Consider the following 27,841-nt stretch of genomic DNA (forward strand, 5'->3'; position numbering starts at 1 on the left):
AAAAAAAAAAAACCCTGAACAAATAACCCCAAAGTATCATTAAACAATGCACTTTCTGAATTCTTCAGTATTGCACATTATAAAAAAAATTTAGAAAACTAATCCCATGTCTGCATTTTTCCTGGACTGTAATTTTCAAGATCAGTGCTCTTTCAAACACACAAGGACTATCATGACTAGTACTTGTCAGTTTTTCTAGTGTTTACCACCACATACAAGTGAACCATTAATTTTATTATGAATACCTCAACTAGCTAACACTCCTCCTGTGGCAAAATCTGTGTGGAATGCCCATTTAAGGTCTTAACCAATGTAAACTGCACAACCAATACTTCAGAAAACAAAGGCTCAAAGTAATCTGTTATTTAGAGATTATAGGCTGCAAATAGTAGCCCCTACATAAACCAGTAGGATTTTTGCTATAGCAGGATTGGGCACACAATACTTTTGCAGTTCCTGAGTTAATTACATTTGCCTAAACTGAAGAATGAAGCTGAACTTAAATAGCTAATTAAGACGTACCCCACCAAAACCTCATGTTATCTGACACAAACATACCAAACAAACTCTTTTGGTCCACAATATTTTTCATCTCATTAATTTTGGAGGTAATATTTGTATGAAAGTGTTTGGTTCAGATAGCAGTTTTTGGGCCTTAATATTAAATATTTCCTTCACATTCCTTGTCCCCAAAAAGTGCCTTTGTGGTATTTGTAAAAAAAGTTATGTCTCAAACTTTTAAGTACCAACAGAAGTTATTACAAATGTTTATTGCATTAAGCTGATTCTTTTAAAATATTAAATATGTATTCCCCCACTTTCTCAGTTTCATAGGTTTTAGTATTCTGTTGTCTTTGTGAAAACAATCTTCCCACAAAAAAACTAATACTGGCAAAATGGTGACAATTTTATCAGTTTCTGCCACTCCATTCAGAGTCAAATACTGTCTCTCTCTTTGTGTTTAAGCTCTTGTCTATAGTGGTTTTCACATCAAAATGCTGTGAAATTTCCTTTTTATTCATCAAGTGGTTTTCTACATTTTCAATTGACCTCTAAATTATGGAGATTAGCTTTTTAGTGCTGGGCTATGATTCTTGTCTCCTTCTTTGTTGTCCTTCATTAGTGAGGCAAACACCTAGAAATGTAGGTTAAATGAATCACAAGTTAAAAACATCAAATATTGAATAAGCATTTATCACAGTGTCCACTACCATTTGTAAAAGCATAATACCAATCTTTTCATAATTGAAATTATTTACAAGCATTGTAAAAACTTAGGGATCCCAAAGGTTTTCACAATTTCTAAGATTTAGGTCCAATGTTATAATTACCAGATCCCCAAGAATGAAAGACTGGACATCACTTATACACTGATTCCTGCTGGTTACACTCAGGGCACTTCTTACTCTCTCCCATCCTACAAAATACTCCCACAGACTCAGCTTCACGCAAAAAAAAGCATACAGCATTGATGTGTCAGATGCTGGCACTCAAAATGCAATAGCCTAGGCCAGCACTTACTACTGCTTCATTTATGAATTTGTTCCACATTCCTCAGGTGACCAAAAGACCTGGGCCATCAAAAATGAGTTTCCCCCAAACCCAGTCCCTTTTCACGGTTTGAGACAGGTTTCAGCAGCAGCAGCTGAAAACACTGCATCTTAAAACAAAAGCTTTTACCCTAAGAATGTTACAGAAAGACTTTGGATTCAACTATAGTAAAAATTATTTGCAGCTCTTAACTACAGAAACTCACAAGAGATCAAAGTGTCATAACTTTGAAAACTGCATTGAGTGGGAGAAAAAATTGCTGAAATGAGCCCTTCATAATAATTTACTATATATCCTATGCTTCATCAAATTCAGGGGCTGAATATAGTCCGGTTAGAAAATATGGATCTAAGTGACTATTTCCTTGCTGCTCTTGCTCTTACATGAAAAAGAAATCTATGTAACAATGTAAAGATTCCCCACCATTCTACTGTTTCCCTTCTAGAGCTCTATAACCGAAGGAGGTAGTGATTTCCATTTTCAAGGTATTTTTCAATGGAAGAGTAGCAAGCCATCCGTCTCCATAAACAAAAAATGAGCTGCTATTTAAACATGCAAGTAAAATATGCTCTAAGTGAAACCATGTCCATTCAACGATAACCCTGGATGTTGTGTTGTTCCCCCACTGGAAAGCAGACTTCCAGCACAAAGCAGGATCTATAGTGAAGTTACCCACCAGGTTTTGGTGTTATACTAGCTACATCAATTTATTCTGAGAAACACAACCACTCACCTGTGCCCATTTTTTGTTACTGTTCTGCATCTGGATAGCTGCAATACAACTAAAAAGTTTTTCTGATGTGATATCTTCAGGCAGTTTTGTTAGAAACTGTGCTATATGAATGAAGTCCATCTGTAGGAGGATATCTTCATATAATCGAAGGATTCCTAACCCTGTCCTAAACAAAAATTCTTCTCCGTCTCTACAAAAGACATCCCAGACTCGACAGGCCAGATCAAGTGGTAGCGATTTACTGTAGAGGGTGAAGATCCTAGAATTTTGCAAAGGTTTACTGGTTAGTGACATTGCATCTGCTTTGGAAATACATTTTAAAATCTAGTCTCAACTTTTAGCTGAAAATTGTCAGGTGACAAGTTAGTATTCACTTTCAAAAGCAATACACTATTTAGGGTTTATTACCATTAATAAATTATTTCAAACCGCTACAGTTTTAAATTTTAGCATATCCCAGGGCTTTTTGAAGGTCCCTGAAAAATCACCCAATTCCAATGAGTGGGTAAGCAAGGGCTAATTAGTACATGGATCCTTTGTGTGGGGGGTGGGGCAGACAGGGGATGTATTCTGGAGTATATACACACAGTGAGCGGAGCTGAGCTGTAGGGTCACTGTGCCTTGAAATACTGTTGACTGATGGGGCCCAGCTCAATGAACTGATAAATCCTAAACCTTTGGCTTTGTACTAAATATCATGCATAGTTTGTATTATATATTTAAGTAGGTGTCAAAGTGCTACTCAAAAGTGTGCTTATGGAGTACCTGTGCTAAAACTTGCAGCAGTTTTGGGTTTTTTTGAAACTGCTGCAGGCTTTGGCTGTTAAAGACAAAAATATTGAGTTGATGTGCAATGAGTAGCTGTAATTTTGATTCATTTTAGAAAGTGTTCCCTTGATACATGTTCATGTAATTTTTGGTTGGTTTTGGAGATTTCTGAATCCTTGATGACTCACTTCAGTAAAATGCTTTTTTTAATTATTTTTTTAAAAACAGTTGCCTGAATGGGGTCATTGTAATTGATGTGTATTAGGACCTAGGAACACAATCCTGCATCAAGTAGATTCATTCCTCTGTCCCATAGTCTAGCAACCATAGGGATGACTTGCGCTCTCTAGTTCTCTATTACAGTCTGGCTTCCATATCAGCATATAGTGTCTTTATTTCCCAGCATTCTGTTCTCTCTCCATTTTCTTGTACGGTCTGCCTCTGCTTTTTGATTTTGATAAGGCTGAAGAACCTGGTCTTTAGTAGACAGTTATCTTTCATCTAAGATGGAGGATCCTTTTTACGGTTGCACGAGCAATTCTTTTCGATCACTTTTGTGCTAATATTGCTTCTGATGTGGTCTTGCCAGCTGACTGCAATCAGTGCCCTACATACAGTTCATTTCAAAGGCAAGCAACCTGAATGGATTCCAATTACTGTATTTACTTGATTAGAAGACAACTGTGATTGTAAGATGACCCCCGATTATTAATTAGGTTCTATATATGGAGATTTGTTTTAATTTTTCCAGGAATAGAATCTAGTTATTGGAAGTTTGCCTTGAATTTGTCCCCTTCCCATTGCTACAGTAGGAAAAATAAATCTGGGGGAGGGAGTCAGGTAGCCCCTTTACTCTCCACCCCCCCAACCCCAACTTTTTCTGCTGGCAACCCCTTCCCTCTCTCCTTACAGTCAGACCCTGCTTCCACTAAGTACATACAAGTGAAGAACAAAATTTGAAAACAATATCCTTGAAATTAAATATGGCTACAGCAATTTGCATATAGCTTATCCAGAACTGATGCATGTTACCAACTTACCAGTCTATCAAGTATATGTCTGGAGTTAGATTGTATGATTTGAAATGAAGAAACAGTTTAGGGAGATTTTCTTCAAAGAAAACTTCAAAAGCTGCAAAATATTTCAGCATCTGTACAGGGAAACATAAGTGCTTACTAAAAAGTGACCTCCAGCAGAATAAAATTATCAATAAAATGAAAGCTTAACCTTCCAACATAGCCACGTAGATCCAAAGAATAAACTTACTTTGGCTTTTTCCTCAAGAAACATAAAGGAAGTATTTTTTTTTTTAATGTCTTGAGTAATTAAATGCACTAATTTGATTTTCTACCCATTGGTTTAAATAATCCATTATTCCAAAGCAGCACTAGCAGATCACTAATTTCAGGAATATGTTCCAAATCAAAGAAGAAAGTTTCAATGAAGATAATATTAAAATATTTTAGAAACTGTACACATACCATGCTGTGATCCACACGGAAGAAGGCTAGCTGGCATGGCTTGTTCAGGAGGTTAGCAAAGGCAATGAAAGCATCTGCCTCTTCCAGATTGAGAATGAGTACAGCAGCAATGAAAGACATCCCTTGTACCTTAGGTGGGGGGAAGCAAGTAAGCACACAAGATAGAGAAGCCAGGCACCTCTTAGATGTTTGTAAATACAAATATTTCTGAACTCCTAAATGTCGTTAAAAACCACTAGCCACTAGAGTTACATAAACAATTAGACTAAGTAAAAGAAACATATTTAATATTAAGAGAGCAACAAATTTACAAGATTCTCTATCTAAACACCAGCAATATAATTTCCAAGAAAAATCAGGCACTTTCTGAAGACGCACGTTGTGGACATCTGATATGGAGTTCCATGAACAGCTGGACTCTAGCAGGTCCTGTGTAATCAAAAGGCGGTCTAAGTTTTGCACTGCCCAGACCCTTTAGTCAGTGAGGGTAAAAGAATCATGAGGAAAAATTTTCATACACAGCTGATCACAGTAGAATGGAGGCAATACCTCAGTACAGTAAACTGAGACAAATCCCGTTAACCAACAGTACTTGGGACACATGTATCCTACCCCATCTATCTACTAAGAAATTAGCTGTATTTAAAATTTCATACCCTTTTTCTTAGGGGTGCACCAATAGAGAAGTTTAGGGCCGATACCAACAGCCAATTTTTAAAGGAGGCTTATTGGCCAATACTGATCCCATTTCCGATGCACAGCCCAGCAGCTTGAAGAACAGTGTCTGGCTGGTAAGTCTGTTAAGGTGGAAGGGGTGGGGGAGCAGGGAAGGGGCATGGGGGGACAGATTGAGGCCCCTGCAGTGAGGGAGGGAGTGAGGCAGGGACAGGGACAAGAGGTGCCCAGCTGGGGCAGGGTGGGCATGGGAGAAACCACAGTTTGTCCAGCGGGTGCAGGGAGAGTGGGCCAGCTCTCACTGCTGCGGGCTGGGGCTGCAGCCACCCCAAAATTCGCTGTAGCTCCACCTCCCAGCGCTGCCATCACCCACCCCAAGCACAGCTTGGCCCAACCCCCCCGCTGGAAAGAGCCTGGCACAGCCCCAGCCCCAGCCCACAGCTGCAGCCTGCCCCGCCCCATGTAAATCTGGGGAGCACACACCTTCCCCTCCCCTCCGCCCCGACCTCCTCAGGTGTGCACAGCAGCAGGATCCACCCCCGGACAAGCCGCAGCTCCATCCTTGCATCCCACCCCAGCTGGGCAGCACATGCCCCATTCCCTCCCTCACTGCAGCGTCTTTGATTTACCCCCCCTTCCACACAGCCCTTCCCTCCCCACTCCCATCCACCACAGCAGACTTAACAGCTGCATGCAGCTCTCCAAGCTGCTGGGCTGTGCTCCTCATTGCCTATGTGCTGCTCTGTGGCTTAGCGCATGCATGGGCCAGTTATCGGCCACATTAGCCAATTTCCAATGTAGCCAATTTTCTTTATAATCAGTGCCGGTCCAGTATCAGACCAGTGCACTTTTACTTTTTCTACTTCTGATAACTAGCTTTAAATTTCCAGAAAGCAGCAACACTACAGAATATTAATGAGGTTGATTGTTGATAATGCCTAACAACTTCTGATTTGAAATTATTCTAATAACATGAGAACAAAGTGTATGTTTAGCTTCAATGAAGATTATAGCATTCATTTCTAAAGGTACTTATCAGGCTGGCTTTTGCCCACAGTTAAAGAACATTAAAGAACAATGAATATTTAAACCAAGTAGGAAAGCTAATATCACATACACCAAGTCTAACTTTTCCACTTGACGAATAAATCATGAGATTACAAACAACGCTTTAGCACTATTACCAATATTAGTGCAAAGCATGGCCAAAAGCAGCCAGCCAGGCTAACCGACTAGATTCCAGTAAGAACAAATTCCAAAGCAAAAGGACTAAGAAGCACTCATTTGCCTTTTAAGAATTCCACTTCTGCAGTTTGTAACTCCAATGAACAAGTCACCTGAAAAATGGGTTCTGGATAATTTAAAGTTAAAAGTTGAAACCACCTTGAACATCACCCAAGTTCAGACTGGACAGCTAATGCAGAGCCCCAAGCAAGTGCACCAAATGCTAACTGTTGCTTTGATGGTTTTGAAGGACAGTCCATTGGAAAGAGCTGGAAAGTATGGACATACATTTACCATAGGTAAAAAGCAGCAGGGCTTTACCATACATCAAATGTTCCACAACAGCTGAATACATGCATGCTCATAACCTTGTAGCAAGTGGAAGTGGTAATTTAAGCCAAGGACAGGCATTCATTTCTAGTGCTGCAAGTTTCTGGGACAAAGGTGGGGGGGAGGGAGGGACGGGCACACGACATATAGATGTTCCAGCCTGCAGCTGCCCTGTTCCCTGCTCTGCACGTGTGCCTAGACTAGGTGACCGTGGACAGATAAAAGCAGAGGACCAGGTACTGCTCACTCCTCCTGGTCCCTGGAAGGAGCTGAGCAGCCTCTATATCCCCATGTTTCCCACAGTAGCGTCACCTCACTCCAGCGAAGATGCAAGGAACCTTTCCCTGGCATGCCACTCCACCCCCAGTCCCCTAGGCAAGCAGAGCAGCAAGTGCTCCACAGACTCCCCAGATCTGGCTGAACCTAGTCTAGAAGGCACAGGGTACCTTCCCTTGCTGCTCCACTCCTTGTGGCCCCAGAGAAGAACAAAGCAGCTGCTGCTCCTCCCACCTCCCCAAACTGGATTTAGTCCTCTTGGTGCCTGGGAGGAGTGGAGCAGTTGCTGTTCCCTCCGTGTTCCCCAGACAAGGGTCATCCCTGGTCAGGAGATTACAAGGGAGCATTTTTCCCTGCTTCACTCCTGGTCTCTAAGGTACAAGCACTCATTCCTGCTCAAGTTTCTTTGGGTAAATCCAATATCTTTTATTAGACTAACTCAAATAGTTGGAAAAATTCTTCTTAGCAAGCTTGTGGGCACAAACACCTTTGTCAGGCTGAGGAAGCATCTGCAGATGGTCTGTGCTCTTCCTGGATGGAGTGGTAATGCAGCCAGAGGCCAATACACATGCAAGAAAGCCAGTCAGTTAAAATGTAAATTGAGGTGGTCAGTATGTGAGAGAAAGGGCTGGAGGGGGAAGGGAAAGTGAAAGTAGCTATTATCAAAGGATGAGACACAGTTGGGGGGTGGGAAGGGAACAAGAAGCTGGTAAAAGTGGAGGGTTTACCTGGGGAGTCAGATGTTAGGCAGGTTATAATGTGTCATAAATCCAATGTCTATATTTAGTCCAGGTATCCGGATTGTAGGCGTATTGGTCTAGAGGAAAAAGCAATCAGGACTAGTTGGTCTAATAAAAGATATCACCTCTACCATGAGTCCTGATACATTTAGTCCATGATTTTTTGTATCCAGTAAATTGGTGAAGTGAAGTTCATGGGCTCATCTGTAGAAAGCATTTTGTAAATTCCCTTTGAGGATTAGAACTGAGAGATTGGAAAGAGAGTTGTTTTCTTGTGAGCAACGTGTCCCCACAGGTAACTGGGTATTCCTGTCTTTGATAGATTTTTGGTGTGCATCTGCAAGTGCTGCCTCAGCCTAACAAAGGGCATTTGCCTGAAACCTTGCTAAATAATTGGAAAAATTCTTCTTGAGTTGGTCTAATAAAGGATAAATCAGATTTACCTAAAGAACATTGTCCGCCTATGTCCTTAAACCAACACAGCTACAACCTACATTCCTGCTCAAGGAATTCCTTCAGACAAGATCTTTCCTGTTGAAAGAGGAAGGTCTTTCTTCTGGATATGAAATATTTGTCCAGTTTCTCCCACAGAAAACATCTGTACACTCCCAGCTTCTAGGAGAAAGGCATGTCCCACTAAAATGCAATTCCTGTCTTTACCCTTAGCATTTGCTCTTAATAAAAAGAGAGACACTCCCTGCATAGTAGTCAGAAATACTCTCAAGCCCACTCGGTCCGGCCTTCAGCACATGAACCGGGAGCTGCACACTTGAGATTACATACTTGAGATTCTAGATTTCAAATCACTGTTAGAAAACTGAGGAAAGCATGAACTTCTGGTTTATTAAGTAGATATTAGGCTGCATTCCACAGATGTTTTCATTTCCTTTATTTTCCTTCTCCCTCTCATGATCAGGGATCCTGGATTTCCCTGATAAAAAGTTGCAAATTCCTTAATTAAAACCCAAAATCAGTGATTAAAATGGAAGACTGCTATGTATATGGGTATGTCAGCTGTATGGGTATCAGCTGAACACAATGTTTTATTGATATATTTACCATGTTAAAACAATTTGGAAGCCTACTAGTACTTCAAATCACTATAACAGAATAAATTCTAAATGCTTATAAATTTCACATTTGATTTGGGGTTTTTCCATCATGGAAAAAAAAAAAAAAAAAGAGCTTTTGCTGACCCCTCACTTACCAGGACATGGGTCCAGCTGTGGTTGCCCCCCACACTGCTGTGTGATGCTGAGCAGCCGAGATATACCATTGCCCTTCACTCCCTAGCCACAGCCTCCCGTCCCCACCCCCTACCCCACCAGTGCCCCTCACTCACTCCTTCCCGGCAGCAGCTCCCCCCATGCACCAGGATGCATGTCCAACTGTGGCCGTCCCCACAGCTGTGTGTGTCCAACTGTGGCTACTCTATCGCAAATCCTGCAATTTCTATCACACTTTTTTCTCTTTCACTCCTTTAGCCTACATGCTTAACAGAGAATGGAGTTAAATGTACATAAACAGCTGTAAATAAATACTACTGCTTTCTTAGTGGACTCTTACAACCACTTAAGGTCAACTAGTTCCAAATGCCCACTTCCAAAGCCTGCTTAACACTTTATGCAGTTGTAGCATGTAGGAGGTGGAGGAGGAATGGGGCAGGCAGGCTCCTAGGATCTGTGGAACAATGGGAAACTCCAGGCACATGCCTGCAGGGGCTGTGAACAAGTGGAAGGCTTGAGGTAGAGGGCTGTGAAGAAGTCTCTAGGCAGGTGGGGGCGGGGGGGCTGTGGCCGCAGCCGAGATCACTCTGTACAACCCAGGGAATTATGTGCAGAAAAATTCAAAATAATGTGCAGAAAAGCTCAAAACTATGCATTTTTTTTGCCCCACAAATTAAACTAAATATAACACTATTTGAACCTTCTTTAGAAATATATGCAGGTACTTTGTGTGGATGGGGGGTGGGATCTGTGAAGGTGTTAGAGGTGGATTCACAGTATGTGGGGGTGTGGGCATGAGAGTATGGGGTTTGTAGGCAAGTTAGAGGTGTGTATAGGGAAAGAGGGGGGTAGGTATGGGAGCTGCACACTATTGGCCTGAGTGGGCTCCACACCTATGTGTGCAGCAAGCTACACATGGAGGTGTGGAGCCTGCCCAGCCCACCCTGCAGCATGGGGTCCAGGAGCTGCATGTTACTGGCCCAAGCAGGCTGCATGTCTCCTCGTGGGGCTTCTTGCACTCCTGCAGGAAGCTACAAATGGAGGCATGAAGCCCACCTTGGTCCGGCCTGCAGCATGTGGACTGGGAGCTGCACACTATTGGCACAAGTGGGCTCCACGCTTCCTTGTGCAGCTTCCCTGAAGCCACATATGGAAGCGCAGAGCCCACTCAGGCCAATAGCACACAGCTCCCTGTCCACTTGCCACTGACCGGGCAGGCCCTCCCTGTGGGGCTTCCCCCTACACCTCTCTGCTCCCTCAGCCCCAACCCACATACCTACACCCTGCCCCCCACCTATCCCACTGCCTTTTCCCACAGCCCCCAACTCCATCCTCCAGCTCTGGCAGTCACCAGCACCCATACCAGGGTCCCCACCCCAGCCCTGCCAGTGCCCCCCATCCATGACCCACAACCCCCCAACCGTGCCAGAGACGGCCTGCAAGCCCCAATTACCTTACAGGCTCCAGGAAGAACAGCGAGTCTGAGCCAAGCCTCGGCTGATGATCTCAAGCCCTGCCCTGCCTCCTCCCCCCCCCCCCCCCCCCCCCCCCCCCCCAACTCCTCTAGACAGGGTTGGGAGTTTGCTGCCATTTTTGCAAAAAGCTCTTGCAGGCTGGAACTATGCCAGCCTGCAGAGCTCTTTGTAGAAGTGGGAAACCTGTGGGTATTTCTGCTAAAAGGAAAAATCCATTTCTCTTCTGATAAATGGGGGGAAATCCATGGTTTTCTCCGTTTTTCCATAGGAAACTGAAAACCTGGATCCCAGCTCATGATTTCCTTCCATGGCTTTCACTGAATACAAAACTACTGCCTTTTACTTACACTTACTGCAGTGTAAAAGCATGCATATAAGCAGTTCCCATGGAGCAGCTGATGGACAGTTGTAACTCAACAACAAATTGTTCATATGTCCAAACTCTTAGTCATCACATAATTTAGTCTTGAGGTGATTCAGACATGGATAGCTCCAGTAACATCTATCTTTGGGGAAAGGACAATTTTTTATACTGTTAAAAAAAAAATTTAAAAAAAAAAGTTTTCTTGAAAACCTAGTAGAAATTGTAATGCCTGCAAATTTTTTCATTGGTCTCCAACAGATCCAGTCAATCCCAAAATTGACTTTTTAGTCACTAAGATACCCACTGATTTTTTGTGAAAACTAGAGACATTGGGCTGTTGTGGTTATCATTTATATTCAAGTACTGGGCTAACTTGCTGCCAGTATCACAATTTCACTGGGTGCATCTAGATATTGAGGTAACATGGGGGGAAGAAAAAAAAAAGAACCTTGATATAATGGTGGAAAAAAGGATCCACAGACAAATCTAAGGGTGGGGAAAAGCCAGTCTGAAGTTTTTTGATAAGTTAGAAACTCTGTTGGGAAAAGTTAATTGTAAATAAAGTATTCATATGGAAACATCAGTTTCAACAAAGTTCCATTAACAAGAATGTTTGCAGGAACATCTGCGAACCAGAAGACCTAGAGTTATCATTACCATAAAAATTACTGTAATAATTATACTTTTTTGTTTGTTTGGTTGGTTGGTTTTTTTGTTTATTTTTTTTAGAAGTGCTGGTAGCTTAATTTAAAGTTTAGAAGAGGAAAAGCTCTAATATGCTTCAATTTTAGTAGCTATACCATGGTAAAACATGTTAATGTACAAAACAAATACTTACATATCCCACATCAGGTCTGTAGCACGTATATGCTCCCAGGACGCTATGCAGGAGATCATGATATGGACCTCCCTTTAAAAGGAACAGATAAACTGAGGATTCTGGAAAAGTGTTATTCAATCTAAATTAGGCAAATCAAATCAAAATATTGTGTCAAGACTCAAGGTATGTTGATTTCTGAATTTCCTGAAATCCGTTTTAGAATCTAAATTTATATAAACTCCCCCCTCCAAATATTTACAAGCCAATAATCTAGTAAGAAACACAAAATACTATGATTATTATGTATATTTTATATACATAGAAGCTGCAGCTCTACAAGGCAAAAAAAACTTGGTGCAAATGTTTAAAGGGCACTACAGGCTCTGTCTCAGACCATGCAGGATAGACTATGAATTCAGAAAAATTAACTGCTAAAATAAACACAATGTGGTTGTGATTTCATAGCTATTTATATAGCCTGTATCGCAAAAAAATAAAAAAATTGTAAGGATTACCTATTTTTGACAACTTCACAGAAGCAGTTGAGTTCATCCCCCCTTTTGCTACAAACAAGTAGCTTGATGCATATCAACAAGAGCTGCATATATTTATCAAAGAAAGAAATAATCTCTTTTCATTTATTAGGCAGCACGACTTCATTATTTGATTGAAATGAATGTCACACTGTTTATTCTCTTACTGAAAAAGATGTAGCAGATGCAAACAGATTGCCATGAAAAACAGCCAATTAATGTTTTATATTCTTGCTGCTTAGTTTTACAGTCTTATTTGTTTGTGAACAGTCAGGCGCAGGACGGATCACGTTTTGTTTATTTAATATTATTGGGTGTGTTCAAAAAACTGATTTTAAAACACCTTACCTTCTGAAAAATATAGAGAGATGGAAATGTTCGGGATATATCCAACTTAATTAGTTCCAGGCTGGCCTCACGATCAGCAGCAGATGCCCCTGCATCTGCAAACAAACATTTATGAAGCTAAGTACTTTACAGATGCAAGACAAGATCAAGTCACATGCAGTCATGTCAAGGAGTTGCCACAGTGCAGAGGTGGGGAATCTTCAATTCTCGTTCTTCAAAACTGTACTCCTACAAAGCCACACAGTGAGAGCTATGGGTTTGGGACACACAAAAACTGGAAACTTTCTGAATAATAGTTGGCAGGTAGCATACATACACAAAAAACATCCACCATCAAAACTTGAAGATATAATCAGATTTAGTGTGCCAGTTGGGAGGGGAAAAAAAGAGGCTAGCTGCAGCAGTACAAGGCCTAGAGGTATGACTGGGCAAAGGAAACAGCTAGGAGAGAGAGGAAAGGGATATCCAGGATGCTGATTTCCACTAAAATCAGGCCTACAGTTTCTCCATTACAAAAAGGAGGCAGGAGTCTCTCCAGAAATTCTATCTTTATATCCCCAAACTTGACGGACAATGCTTTGTCCCTGTATCCAGATCCGAAATAGTCACAACAATTAATTAGTAGGTTGGTCTCACCAAAAAACAAACAAAAACAAAATAACAAACCAACCAATAGAGTTCTACCTGATAACATTCAGAAGTTCATCCAAATTCCAAGTTACATCAGGTCAACAGGAAACAAGGAACAGTTTAATTATGGTCATTCCTGCTGTCTTGATTTCCACACTATACAATGCTTACAGTTTAAAGGATGCCTCTTACTCCCTTCTCCACACCCCTGACTGCCAATGAGTCATGTTTGTTCTCCACCCCCAAACCTATTCCAATTTGGTCATCTCCCTTCTTGCCACCTCCTCTCTGGCTCTTAACTCTCCACTTCCTGTCTACATTTACCAGAATGTAAGCATAACCTTATTTAAGTGACTCAAGTGTCTTGTTTTGGTCAATTTCTGGGAAAACCCAAGAATACCTAATACCATGAGGCCCATATTTTTAAGAACTAAAGAAACACTTCTTAGGCTAAATTTGAGCAATTGATTTACTGCATTTACCTGAATCCAAGAGGAAACCCCCTCCCCATAAGTAACACTGGGGAAAAAAAACCAAAACATTTCTTGGATTTGAATATGGGTGGCGTGGGCAGCAGGCAGCTGCTGCAGTTCCAACCTCAGCCTGGGCTCAGGGCCAAAGCCGCAGCTGTGGCCTGCCTCTCCAGCAATCTCGAGCCTCCTGCCCCCATCTCCGCCTTCCTCTCACAGCCTCTGTCCCCTTCCCTCCCAACTTATGCTTGCTCCACCGCTCTGACAGGCTCTGTCCCTGATTCAGTCTGGGACACAGAGGCAGGCCCAAGAACTGCAGGGGTGGGGGGTAAAGAGGGAAAGAAGGCAGAGGCAGTAGGAATGGATAAGTGACAAGCTGCTTAATACCACCCCCCCCATGCATACCCCCTTGCACTGCTTTCCCCACTACAGCAGTGGGTGTGATGAATTTAAGACAACCCCACAATAACTGGATTCTATACATGGAAAATTATAACAAATTTATAATCATTTCCATGTATAGAATCCAATGATTGAGGGGTCAGCTTAAATTCAGGATTGTCTTTGATTTAGGCGAATATGGCATTTGCATCCATTCACAATTACAATTTTTATTCACACACTGGAAAAAAGGAAGTTGGTGAAGAGCGATTTGGAAGAGGCAGAATATTTATACCCTAGGTCTGTAAAACAGTGGACACAAGCCTACTTCCTGCAGCTCTAACTGCCAGCATTTGTTCCATGGCCACATGGCTAAACACACAAGACTCCTACAATGGGACTCTGTAGGCAGCATCATGATGGAAAACCAGAATTAACAACTCTCACATTAGTAATTCAGGAACTGGCAGCTAGCAACCACCAGCACTCTGCCAAACACTCTGCCATTTAATGCCCTGATGAATTGATGTTAATCTTTTTAAAGACAAGTGTAAGAAACAGGACTGCCAAGAAATGACAAGGAGCAAGTAAGTTTGAAATAAAGCAAGTAGAATGGAAAAATGGAGTTACCAGTAACTGGAATACAAGATGTCCTGTCCATATACATATTCTCATTTGTGGGTCAAAGCCCCTGAGCTTTAACTAGAGCCATTTTGCCTTTTCGTGCCACACTGAAGACATAATAGGTGGTATACAATGCCTGCTCCTCAGTTTTCTACTACAGTCCCAAACTCTTACTTCAAAGAAAAGGAGAGTGGGATTCGGGGGGGGCAGCGGTGGGCACAAAAGAGTGATGGAGAGGTAGAGAGAGGAGAGAAGAGTGAGACTGAAGAACACGTCTTGAACTCCAGTTACTGGGTAGTAACTGCATTTTACTTCATAGTACTGCTTGTGGACAACTCCAAAGCAAGAGCTACACACAAGCACATATAAACAGAGAAATATCTGCCAAATATGGTATCTTGCGCTGAGGCTTCTGCAATGGCATGGCAGTTAATAAAAGCTACATATTGATCTTCCAAGTTTTCAATCGCTTTACAGTGATCACTAACAAGAAAGCTGCACAAGCAGGCTACAGAAAAATCACCACAACTCTGGTGGGGTGGGCCTGAATCACAAAAGATGGCTCTTCTTGATAATCTTGCAAGTTTTATACAGGTTGAGAACCACTTAGTCTTTGAGCAAAGACTACTGCACCTGTAGATCTCTCAACTACAGGAAACAAAGAGCCATGGAGGAGTTGCAGAATTGCCTAGGTTCCATCTCCAAGATGCAAGACTCGCTTCTAAACACTGCTTCTCCCGCTTCAAGCAATCTCTCTCAACTGCAAAATCTGGGAGATTGTGATTTTGGTGGCTAGGTCACCACACAGTGAAATCAGGAAATTGTGCCCCTATGAAAATGGTGATAATTAGCCTCTAAAAGAAACACTGCAGTGCAGCTAAAAGTAACAACAATGGTAGGAACAAGGGGGATTTATACATGGGATGAGGCAGGAGGGGCTGGGAAGGTGGAGTGCTTTAATTAGAGCCACTCCAAGAGCCACTACTTAAGGCTCCCAGAGTGTCTTGTGCATCAGTGTCCCCATGCTGAAAAAAGGCAGTGAAGGCACTTTAACTAAAGCCTGAATGAAATGTAATTAAAGCACACCCACTGCCATTTTTCAGTGTGGGGACACTAATGCACAAGACACTGGAGTCTGCTGAAGCATGGAAATTACTACACTCCAGCAGACTCAATTAAACAAGACTGCTCCGATGTGCTGTAATGTCCAAACAGCCCCGATGCACGTGTACAGGCGCTCAAGGATACTAACCTGGAGGCTGCAACCTCCATGCACTCTGAAAAATGTTTTAAGGAAAGAAGGGATAACTAAAAGGTAACTAATGAAGAACAAAACTATAAGGTAATGAAATCAACAATAAACGAAGAATTACATGGGTTGAGTAGCGCACAGACCACAAAGCAGACTGATGAAGAAATGCTCCAGCTAAGAGGAACTAAAGAATATAAAGCGTGCACTGCCCTTCACTGCAGCAGAGGCAGGGCTGAAGCACTACAGATAGTGCTAAGGGGTCACTGTTTAGGGTCATGAGACATGCCTAAATAGGACTAGGTATATGGACAATTAACTCTATAAAGAAGTTCTACAATTTATTCCAAGTTAACACAGCATTAAAAGGAAAGAAAACAAAAGCCTTACTGACCTACAAAAAGTTATTTAGAATTTAAATGCTCTCTTATTAAAATGTTTGTATAAAATTAACCTGTATGCACTAGATTGATACAACATGGGTATTCACTGTTATATGCTATTTCATAAAAAGAAGTACTGGATAGACATTGGAAGCATCAGATATGTGGGCAGGAAAAACATGCACACATACATAACTTAAAAATATTGGGGCATAGCTTTCTAGAAAATCCTGAAAGGATGATTTTTTTCAGTATATTAGGGATAAATCAAACACATTAACATAAATAAAAAAACAAAACAAACCTCTGGTATTTTCTGAGCTTCCTACAGAAAATTTTCACCTAACACAGGGGATCTGCCTGCTCTTGAAGATATAAAAAAGGGAACACAGACAGATACTTCACAGCCATTTGTTGAAGTCTTCCCTGGACAAGCGTAAGAAAAGCAAAATGTACACAATAAAATGTAGCTAGTAATTTCTCTTCCTCTTTCAGAGTCCTAGAATAAGTTACTAAGTATTTTGCTTAGAAAAGAAAATGCACATTTGGAAATAAATTAATTTTTTAATGAATTTCATATTTTAAACACAAAAAGGTTTCCTGCAGGTATCCCTCAAATTAAGAGTGCTATTAACTATCTATCTATTCAGTGACCTGCTATAAAAAACAATGTTTTAAAAGAAAGAACAGGCCTGAAGCACACAAAGTTTGAAGGTAGAAACATTTAATCTGAATTGATCTTTTAAGTCTTTACATGTTTGTTTATCAGCACAAATTATATGAAATTGCAGTTAATCTTTTGTATCAATAAGAACACACCTTCTATATCATTCTCTGAACTTGTCTCACTGAAGCTTTTCCATCGTTCCTTTGCTCTGGATAAGAAGATTTCATATAGTTCTGCAAAATATCACAGCAAAGAAATGCAGCCCAAGCTGCACCATAATGAAACTTACAAATACAGTTTTGCTATCTTGCACCTAGGATCTTATCACTAAAATTTCACTTGCTACTCCTACTACACATTAGCACACACAGAGTTCTGGCACCAGTACTGCAGTAAGCTTAGTCCTCTGTCACCTACCCTTGGTTAAGTCCCAGAGACCAACTTAGAGGGAGCAGTAGAATGAAGGCTCCCTGAGGAGTCTGCACTTTTCTTTCTGCTAAAACCAGCATTGCCCATTGCCACCAGCAACAATCCACAGCACTTGGGGCAGGCCTGGTGGCAGCAGGGATTGAGGTTCTGGCCGTGGGGAGATGGGGTAGGCACAGGAACCTTCTAGCTGTGCCCCTCCCCTCCCCTTTAGCAGCCATTTTTCTCACCCTTGAAATAGTCACTGCTGATTGTTACCAGCAACAACAAATAAGTGCAATCTGGGCAGGGGTGAGTGGCAGCAGTAGCTGCAATAGGAAGATGCAAGAGGGTCCCTGCCCCCAGCAACTGCTGCATTAACCCCCAGGGTGCTTGGCCAAATCTACACCTAGCAGCAGCAGCACCCTGAACAGCTGTTGTTTTGCAATAGCAGGATGTTATAGGCAAAAGCTGGCCCAGGGCATAAATCTTACCAGTTATCCCTCTAGTATACTGCATGTATAAAAACCAGGACTAATGAATTTTAAAACCTTTTTCCCCCTTCTTTTCTCAATGAGCTGGAAGAAATGTGGGTACATTAGAATCAGTTATTCAAAGAGTCATTACTAGGGACCTACCAAAATCACAGTGGAAGTGCACCCTGCGGTAGCTCCTTTAATCTTGAAATTTCCCAGGAGAGCCCCTCCTCTGCCACCCCCTTCCCCCACCCTCAGCTGATTGGCAGAGGGGCCTCCCCTTTTGCTCCTGATCAGCAGGTAGGCAAAAAACCTCAGCTTTAACTATGGGGTAGTTTTTGCCTCGCAGCTGGTCAGCACCAAGCAGCTGGGTCACCATGGCCCCTGGGCCAGTCAGCAGTAGGAGACAAAAAAACCCAAAAAAACCAAAACTGTGCCATACCTTAAAACTACAGTTTTTGCCTCCCTGTTGATCAGGCGTGAGCAGCCAGTGGTGGGGCCCCTCCACCAAATCGGGAGAGGGAGCACACAGGGGAAACTGCATGGTTAAAGGAGCCGCCACGCAGCACACTTCTGTCATGATTTTGGTAGGTTACTAGTCACTGCCCATTTAATACAATGAATTTAGAAACCTGGGATCTCACCTCAGATTTTAATCTAAACACAACTGAGCTGTGCTTTCTTACATATATGGGGAGAGTATACTTTAATACTGAAGTGTAAAAAGATTGTATAATTTTATGTATGCATTAACAGGTATAAGAGAAGATATTTGGAATGAGGATTTTTCTTCTCTCGTGGCTCAAGCTGCTTGTAAAGCCCTAAAATAATATACCTGTAAAAACTGAACATACACTAAAGATTTGTTTGGTTTTCTTTGGATACAACTTTTCTTATTACTAAAATTCAGTCTAGCGATCTGTTTAAAGGAATACAAATTCAAATAGACTAACATTCTACAGCAAAATACAGGAACCCTGAATTACCTGATCAGCATCATGGAACACCACCTTATCAGAAGGGGAGCTGTTCTAGTTTGAATACATCAAGTAAAGGAATTCTGCATAAAAGTATGAAAAGATATACATACCAGGAGTGATATTCAATTCATTTCCCACAGCTAGACTCCAAACTTTCCCACGAACACTTGGGGGCAAGCCTTGCCACCACAGCTCTCGAACTCTTCGAGTAGAACGCCTGGGCAAAAGACAAGAGAGAAGTCAGCCATCTCGTTTCCTTTGCATACTGGGCAGTTTAGAGGTAACACCACACAACTCAGGTCAAAACCCAAAAAACATTTGTTTTTGGATTTACAAGGGCCGAGACTACAATGAAAAATGACATTAAAACACCTCCAAGAAATCTCTCATATTGCTCTCTAATGACTTCTCATCATATCAGATGCATCAGCAATGAGTTATAACTTTCTTTGGCAAGGAGGATATATCCAATCTGTGGCCAAGAGTAGGGAAAAAGAAGGCAAATGAGATTGTGGCTCTTTTGTGAGCCAAGAGGGAAAAAACAAGTTACTTTTGAGTCATTTTACAAAACAAAACTGTTTACTTACATGCCTTCCCAGTTAGGTAATATTTCATTGATCCAAATCACCATAGCACTAGCAATATTCTCCTCCTGCTTGAAACGTTCTTTCATTATTTTTTTCCTTTTATGTGCTTCTTTAATTTCTGTTAAACATATTATATTGTTTTAATGCATGATATCCTAGGTACAATCAGCCAGGTAATTCATTATTTACAATAAATCACTGGAAGAGGAAAACCTAAGTTTGGCTCATATACAAGTACCATATTTTTCATATGTCGCATGTAGAGACTCAAAGCAGAGATTATCAAATACATTCTTGGAAAATCAGTCTATTTAAGGAGCAGCAGGTCTCTTAACCGGAGATGCACAGCCCATTATGGTGAGGGAAAAAGGTCAGGCATGGAACCAAACCCCTGAATATTCCTTTGCCATTGGGCACCACTGTACTCGGATGCCATGCTGATCTGAAAATGCTACCTCCTGAACAGGAAGCAGTATGTACTGCTTACATGTGGTACTAGAAGTGTCTCTGTTAAGAGACACTTCTAGTACCACATGTATATATACATACTGCAGAGTTAAGAGACACTTCCCAGGTGCAGCACTTGCTAACACCATCATCACCACAACAACACTAACTACAGGGAGCTGCAGAATCTAAAGTATTTGGAACCAGTGCCTAGAAGGCAAGCCACATACAAATACAGTGTGCTACCTGATGCTTATAGACTCCCTTACCTTAAAATGTAAGCCTGCTCTGAAAAGCAACAGTTTTAAGTGAATGATTTATAATCTCAAATACAGCACTCAGTTTGCCTGTGAAATGTTTTCTCCAATCACCAAACATGCAGTCAGTCTTGGGACTCAAGATCCAAGCTGTATCTTTCTCCCCCCACCTTTTACACATCACCTCCAAAAGCCTGAACTTGGAGAGAAACAGGTATTGGTTGCTTTTTCAAGCAGTACCTCAGGTAGCACAGGTTAGTTTCCAAAAAATAAATACCATTCACACAGCTAATGCAGCTGTTCAAAGCTATTAAATACGTATTGAGCTCTACTAAGTTCCTTCAGCTTGACTCTGTCACTGGCGGTTTTTAAGATAAAGTGGCTCTGTTGGACAATTTGGGGTTAGCTTCTTGCTGGGTCAAGATGCCCCTGTAAATGTCCCTAATTTTGTTCCTCATTTTGGCATGTGCACAAGTGCATGCAGTGAGATTGGAGAGAAGGAACAGAACCAGTGGTATCTCCCTTAAATACTACAAACTCAGTGCCAGAATGAGATAAATTAGTTTGCTGTGAAGGTCTGTGGATCCCATATTTCCTTCACTGCATAATTTCATGAGCATTCAAATATTAATAATGTTGACATTTAAAATCATCAGGCATCTTTACACGTACTCTTGGGAGCCTCTCCAATTAAAGTGCCTCATGTATTCAGCGTCTGTGCTTCAAAATGGCAAAAGGGGTGCTTTAATGAAAGCACCCCCACCACCATATTGAAATGTGGGGATGCTGAATACATTCAATGCAGACACTGCTGGAGCATTTTAATTAGACTTTGATTAATCAATCAATAAATTAATTCGATTAAATAGTCTGCTCCCATGCATTCCAATTAGAACGCGTTGGAGCAGGTGTCGGACATGTGTATAGGTGCATCGTTGGGTACCCGAGTTAAACCTCACTAAGACAGATGAAGCACTTCTAAATTACTGTTCCATATCAGCCAGACACTGCTATATTGTTCTTATTTTAAAGATTTTCTTCATACTCATGACAATTAGAGAACTTAACAAAAAAAGTGGAGATTCTGGAGCCCAACATAACAGGTTGGAAGAGGTTGCAGGACGACATGCCACCAGAGGCACCAGTCTAAATCCAAGCCCTGTCATCATCTGGCAGGTTATGTAGGCAAAGTTATTCCTTCAAACAGATATCTGCAGTTCCAAGAAAATGAACACGGTAAGCCAAAACTGATTTTATTCGCCACTAAAGCCCCAAAAACAAATCTGTTGATAAGATTAGTCCAGCAGAATTGAACTAATAAGCGGAAGAACATGGTTAAAGCTCATCTTTGTTAATTAAGTGAGACAAAACCAAATATACATAAGAAGCAGACTGATTTCAAAGGACAAATTCTGGGTGTGCTCCAGAGGTGCAATGGGGCTGCTCTAATTAAAGCACCTGCAGCATCTAACATATTCAACTTTCCCAATCTTCAAAATGGCAGTGGGGGCACTTTAACTAAAAGCTCACTGAACAAGCCCTAGTTAAAGTGCCCCCGCTGCCATTTTGAAGCACAGGGACACTGGACACATGAAACGCAGAGACTGCTGGAGCGTGCTGGTTAGCGTGCTCTAGCAGACTCAATTACATAGAGTCTGCTCTGGCATTCTGTAATTACAGTGCATCGAAGCAGCATCCCCACACATCTCCAAGCACCCTTTAAGTACAGAAAGTGCACTGTGTACAATGCCACATAAAAGCTCCAAACTACTGCACTTTACACAGGGTTTTGCTTTCATTCTCGTCTGAAGGGCATGTCTTCGTACCAGTTACTGTGTATAAAAAAGTTAATTTAAATGTAATAGAACTTCTTTTTAATAACAGAAAGAGAAACAGTGCTACTGCCTATTCAACCATCATACACCTTGTCAATCAGCAGATTGTAAACGTAAATGAACTCATCTTACTGAATTTAGAAAGCAAATGACAGCCTTCTTGGCTGCATAGCTATTTAGAAAAGGATAGTCTGCTACCTATCGCTTGCTTTTTCCAAGTTTTTAAAACTTTAAAAAGAGAGATTTCGCTTAGAACCAGGATTAAAAGTACACGGACACAAGAGCAGCAATCTTTCTTTCCAAATATTATCAAAATGCATGGTACTACAAAGCAATAGACTAAAGTACTTGACAGATAATAATCTCTTTAAAAAGTTACTAGAGAACACATGTAAGCAAAAAAGCTCTCTTGCAACAAAACCTTTGAAAAGGCAGAGAATTATGAAGACTTAAATGAAGTTTAGCTTATTAAATATCGTCTCCAGAGTAAACAAAATTTAAGAATCTACTCAGAGGCTAATAGAAACAAATTTAAATGAAATAATGATTATAAATCTGATTAAAATTATAAATGAACAAGCACCACTCCTCCTACTATATATGGAACGCCTACTTGAGTGAACTTTACACTACGCTGTACCAACAGTGTTCCTTTTACCTCATTTGTAGCTGTGTGTCATTAGTATTTGAATTTTACAGAACTTCAAATATTTAAGAATTTCCTTAATCCCAGCATCTCTAGAGTAATTTGCAGATAGAGCATTTGCAATGATAGTTAAGCTCATTATCTAAACATTCCCATTCTAAATTCACTTGCAATTGCTCATCATTAACTGAAACTTTTATTTACAGGTTCTCTGTTGTTGCTTTTCTTGTTTTACAGATCGTCTCTTTTGGGGCAAGAATTCCTGCTCTCCTCAAATTTTAGCAAAGCCATCCAGTGATTATTGACTGAAAAAGGGGAAAAAAAATTATTTTCCCCATACTGAAAAGGATCCTTTTAAGCTTTTCTCTCTTGAACAAGAGCTCTAACTTTAACAAATAAATGCAAAACACCGGAATTTGGTCCAGCATGGAAGAGAAAAGTGGTGTGAAGATGGCATGCTCGGTGAAGTAATGTCTTGGTTTTAATCACTTTTACCAAAGTTGAAAATATGGTAGACAGTAGGGCTGTGCGAAGCTTCAGCTGCCAATTCAATTTGGAGGTTTGGCCCAATTCAGCAGCTTAATCCAAATTGAAATCGGAAGACCCATTAAAAAGTCTAAATCAAATCCAAAGCCTCTGAATCGATTCGGATCAGCCCAGGAGCGGCAGGCACAGCCAGGTGGCTGCAGGTTCTCCTGCGGCTGCTCTAACTGTGCTTGCCTCTTATTGGCAGTCCTCTCTGATGCCTGATGTATGACAAGTTTTTTTTTTGCAAAGCGTAGCAAAGTTAGGCACCCTCAATTAGTGCTGTCTGAGGGGTACTGGGAAGGACCCTGGTATTTAGTCCTTGGGCTTCTTGAGATTTACTAGTCTATGAATCCAGGTTAGCAGCTAATTTTAAATAAATAGCTTCTTTTATAGAGCTGTGTTTTCCTTTTAAATGATTTTGATGTGCTAGCTAAATTTATAACTTTTGAACTTACAGCCATACAGATTTTCTTACTGCAAACTTTTCTTAGGACTACGCCACAAGACTTAACTTACTATTTCTACACGGCTTTGCTAAATTTACTAGGCCTCACTACAAACAAGGCCTCATTACTGTTCAACTTTAATTAGACTGTGGGGATGTGTTATATCCAAAAAGATGCACTACATTTCTACAAAGTATTTTGCCAATTCTGCACTTTCCAGAAGAAAATGTTTTATCCGATTCCAAGCCAGGACAATAGGTGCACCAATTCTGACTGACAGCATTTGATGCTGCTGCAAGGGGAAGCACCTTGTGTGACCACTCACCTATTTATAGTATATAATGGAGCCAATGTTTATATAATTTGATGCAATACAAATGTGCCATTAAGCAATATTAGCAGTAACATCTCAAAAAAGGCTTTCTATAAACAGCTCAGCTGCTCGAAAACAAAGAGGCCATATACTTAGAATGAATATTTGTTGGGATGATCGAACGTTAACAGTAACACTGGAAAAAGCAAAAGCAAGAAAATGAGGTTTATGCCTTCAATCATTAGCATAACAAGGGTATGGGTGCATTGCACCAGCTCTGGGCGCCCACATAGAGGGGGCACCAGAATGGTGGCTTCCTGGAGAGTCCATGGTGCTGCAGCAGCAGCTGGGTGCAGAGATATGGTACATCAAAACAATCACCGGGACTGGAGAGACAGCTCTATACCACCAGCCAGGAACCGAGTCCCTGGGTCAAGACTGCCACCCCCAAATACACCTCCCCAACAGAGTTAAAAGCTGACATAATTAACATACCTCGTTTTTTTGCCTCTGCCACCATTTCATCATATTCTTGGCGATGACGTAAAGCCTCCTCTATGGATTTGGCAGGGAGATTTCTGAAAACAAGGGGTTCCTGAATCCAATATGCAAATGACATTTTGAACCATTTAAAAAAAAAAAAAAACCTCTTTATCTGATTTCTTCCTTTCTAAGGTGAACTTACTGCTTCTGTCACTTGCTGAGTGTCAGCAACGGTTACTGAAATGTGCTATTTATCCATAAACATTTACTTTATCACTTCTTGGCTCAACTGTGTCATCCCTGACTAAACCAGAACTGGAAGAAAAACATGCAGAAGATCGAACTTTAGAGGAGAGAGACTCCCAGCCCAAATTAAAAATCACCAGTTTTAAAAGTTCCCAAACACCTTCTGCAATGGCACTTTTGTACAAAAATATCCGCTAAAGGTTAGTCTACCACAGGGGTGGGCAATTATTTTGGGCAGAGGGCCGCTTACTGAATTTTGGCAAGCCATCAAGGGCTGCATGACAGGCAGCCAGGGCAGATGAATATTAATTTTCTAAATTTTTTAGGGGCCCCCACACTCCTGTGGGACACTCCATCTGCCCCCACCTTCTCAGCATTCACAAGCCACCTGGTACGCTGAGGTATGTAGAAAAAAAGAACCCATATAAAATTGTCTGACTGAATTGTCGAATCTCTCCAAATCGAATTGGAGGTTTCTGAATAGCTCTGGAGAGATTCACGGGTCCCCCAATTCGATTCAGAGATTCAGCCGCCAAACTGAATCTGTGACCGAAGCTTTGCACAGCCCTAGAAGATACTACGTAAACATTTGTTATCTGGTCTCTAACCACTGAGCCCATCTACTCTTCTTCACATTATTTATGCTGTGGCTCAGTTTCATGGGCGTACTAAAATTAACTTCTCCTTCCACTCCAGAGACAAAACTCATTATGACCTCTAACATTTTCAAAGAATAGAAAAATCAGAAGTTTCCAAATAGAAGTGCTGCGCAGTGGGCCGCGGCTGAAGTTGAATACCAAACAAAGCATACATCTGAGAGAATTCATAAAAGGTGCAGGCTGCGTGTTTTTTGCTGTTCTGAATTCTATAAGAGACTTAGGAGTTCCTTTGCATTTCAATTATTACTACAACCTAGTTAAATCCATCACCTGGCTATTTTAATTCTTACTACCAAAGAAATATGAAATAAATTTGTAGTTTCACCATCAATGAAAATAAGATGCGTTTATATATAGTTTCACATTAAGTATCCTTGTGAATTTATCACCATTTAAAATACTCTCGGCAAGCTTATTCAGTGGTACAGAATAAGTATTATGGCAAGCTTATTCAGTGGTGTGGAATTGCAAATTTCTGGTGTTCTCTCTGGCTGTGGAAGAAAACTCGAGATTTATGCACCCTTGGTAAATCAACTATAAAACACGACATGCACAATCTATGTTTCAGTAATGTAATAAACTTTTTCCAACTGTCTAATTCACTGGTTTTCAGCCTTTTCATCTTCAAGGCACCTCTCTGAAACTTGTTAACTGAGCATTGCCCCTTTTTTAAAAGCAAGGGAAGCACAGGTGGGGAACAGATGAGCAAAGAGCCTGAGCTTGTGCTAGTCTCAGCTTATTTCCTCACGCCTCACAGACACCCTTCAAAAGTACCTGGTGACAACCCAGGGTACCTCAGCACCCTGGCTAAGAAGCACTGGTTTAATCTTTGGAAGATTATAGATAGTCTAGCTACATCCAAAAATGACTTGCTGCTTAAAAATGGTTATCAGAAAGAGGTACCATGTGGTACCTCAAAACTGCTGCTGAACACTGTCTGGTCATTCATGGAGACCACAAACAATTTTCGTTACTCTAACTCTACTAAAAGTGATTGTGCTCTCTACATGAAGACCACGTGGCTGATCAACAACAATTTTAAGGAATCAGCATTATTATTTGCTGAAACCTATTTTCTACTGGCAAAAGGTTATCTTCCTGGCATAGAAATAATTCTGAAGTATGTAGTCTTCATCCTGTATTTCATACAGAAAGCACATTTTCACAAATGGCCATATTTAGTTTATGTTTTTCAGATCCCAAATTAGACTTCTGTACTAACTGATATGACCAGTTGATGAACAGCTGCAGGTGATGAGTCCTCCTTAGCGATCCAGCAAATTAAATATTTTGGAAACCAAGCAGTGGAGAAACAGGGTTTTGGGTAAAGAGAAAATCTACAACAGACTGAGATTTGTTGAGTGAACATGTCTAAGAACCTGTCAAAGGCAACAAACGAACGGCCCTATGGAATAAACAATGTGAATCCTGGCCTTGTCGAAGTAAATGAGAGAGTTTAGCAACTGACTTTAACAGGGCCAAGATTTCATGTGAATATAGCTACAGTCTTCTGATTGTTTTAATTGGATTACTGTTATATTTGAAATAAGAAGCTTGAATGTCCTATTTACAATTTGTTAGGCATGTGTATATATTTACTCCATGGCAGAATTAATTTCTGTACTTACGATGGTCTATCTTCCAGAATAAGAGCAGTGGTAGAAAGGGGTTCAAATTCGATATTTTTTCGTCTTGATGACTGAAGTGGTGGCTTGCACATTCTTCCTGTTCGTGCTTCATATTCCTAAATGAAATTATAAAAATATGCAAGTTACATAATGAAACAAAACAGCAAGAAACTAAATCAATACCAGCTTTAAAATGAATTACAGCACCCAAACAATGCTACCTTTTCAGGACTGTAAGGGAACAAACATGAACAACTGAATTCTAGCTGATTTACTTGGCCACTCCTAATCAAGACAAGTTTCTAAACTGCGTGTATGCATGTGCACACGCACACACAAAAGACTAAATTACATGTTTTATATCAATGCAAATATGTTTTCTTAATTGGAATGAAATTCTATTTGAGCAGAAACCTGAAGAATTAAAAAGGAGAGTGCTACTTGAGATTTAAAAAAAAAAAGTAACATCCCACCACAATTCTGCATTTCCTTCCTTCTTTCCTGATTGCAGGTAACATGGTTAGGATGTTGCTCTCTTTGTTTGATTTTCACTTTAATTCCACCTTTCCAGCATCCTTTTGAATCCCAGTAAGAACACATTACTGTCATTCAAATGTAATTATGGTACATGTCCTCTGTGTACAAAATCTTACTTTTTCCACCATTCTATCACTTATTGATATGCACTTTTTAAACTGTGTTATGATGAACAAGAACAAAATAAAACTGCCTACAGATACCCCTACCTATTCATCAGCAAAGAGCCTTCACTCCAAAATGATTTAAGCAAGGATTTCTTGGGATTTTAAGACACATCTGGATATAAAGCTCAGATTTAAAACTTTTAAAACAGGGAACTGGAAAGCACTATTTACCAGAGCACCTCAAGGAGTAACTAGGAATAATAGGTACAAACTAGTGGATAGTAGATTCAGGTTAGACATTAGGGGAAAAAAA

At 40.8% G+C, this 27,841-nt stretch overlaps 1 protein-coding gene across 2 annotated transcripts in view; it reads right to left on the reverse strand.

Annotated features, from left to right (window-relative positions):
- Positions 1-115: 115 nt before the first annotated feature.
- TBC1D12 (TBC1 domain family member 12) overlaps positions 116-27,841 on the reverse strand; it is a 90,379-nt gene continuing 62,653 nt past the window's right edge. Inside the window, exons 3-13 of one of the 2 annotated variants that reach the window (XM_019556111.1) lie at positions 26,885-27,000; positions 24,364-24,446; positions 19,397-19,514; positions 18,920-19,026; positions 17,101-17,181; positions 12,545-12,639; positions 11,682-11,753; positions 4,534-4,662; positions 4,093-4,202; positions 2,285-2,543; positions 116-1,135 (exon numbers count right to left, since the gene is read on the reverse strand). In XM_019556111.1, coding sequence (XP_019411656.1) covers positions 1,067-1,135; positions 2,285-2,543; positions 4,093-4,202; positions 4,534-4,662; positions 11,682-11,753; positions 12,545-12,639; positions 17,101-17,181; positions 18,920-19,026; positions 19,397-19,514; positions 24,364-24,446; positions 26,885-27,000 — 1,239 coding nt within the window. In that variant the 3' untranslated portion in view covers positions 116-1,066. The remainder of the gene's footprint in view (positions 1,136-2,284; positions 2,544-4,092; positions 4,203-4,533; positions 4,663-11,681; positions 11,754-12,544; positions 12,640-17,100; positions 17,182-18,919; positions 19,027-19,396; positions 19,515-24,363; positions 24,447-26,884; positions 27,001-27,841) is intronic. The other variant, XM_019556112.1, reaches the window with a different exon arrangement.

The sequence above is a fragment of the Crocodylus porosus genome, unplaced genomic scaffold (genome assembly GCF_001723895.1).
Source record: "Crocodylus porosus isolate Cpor-Errol unplaced genomic scaffold, CroPor_comp1, whole genome shotgun sequence".
NCBI lineage: Eukaryota > Metazoa > Chordata > Crocodylia > Crocodylidae > Crocodylus > Crocodylus porosus.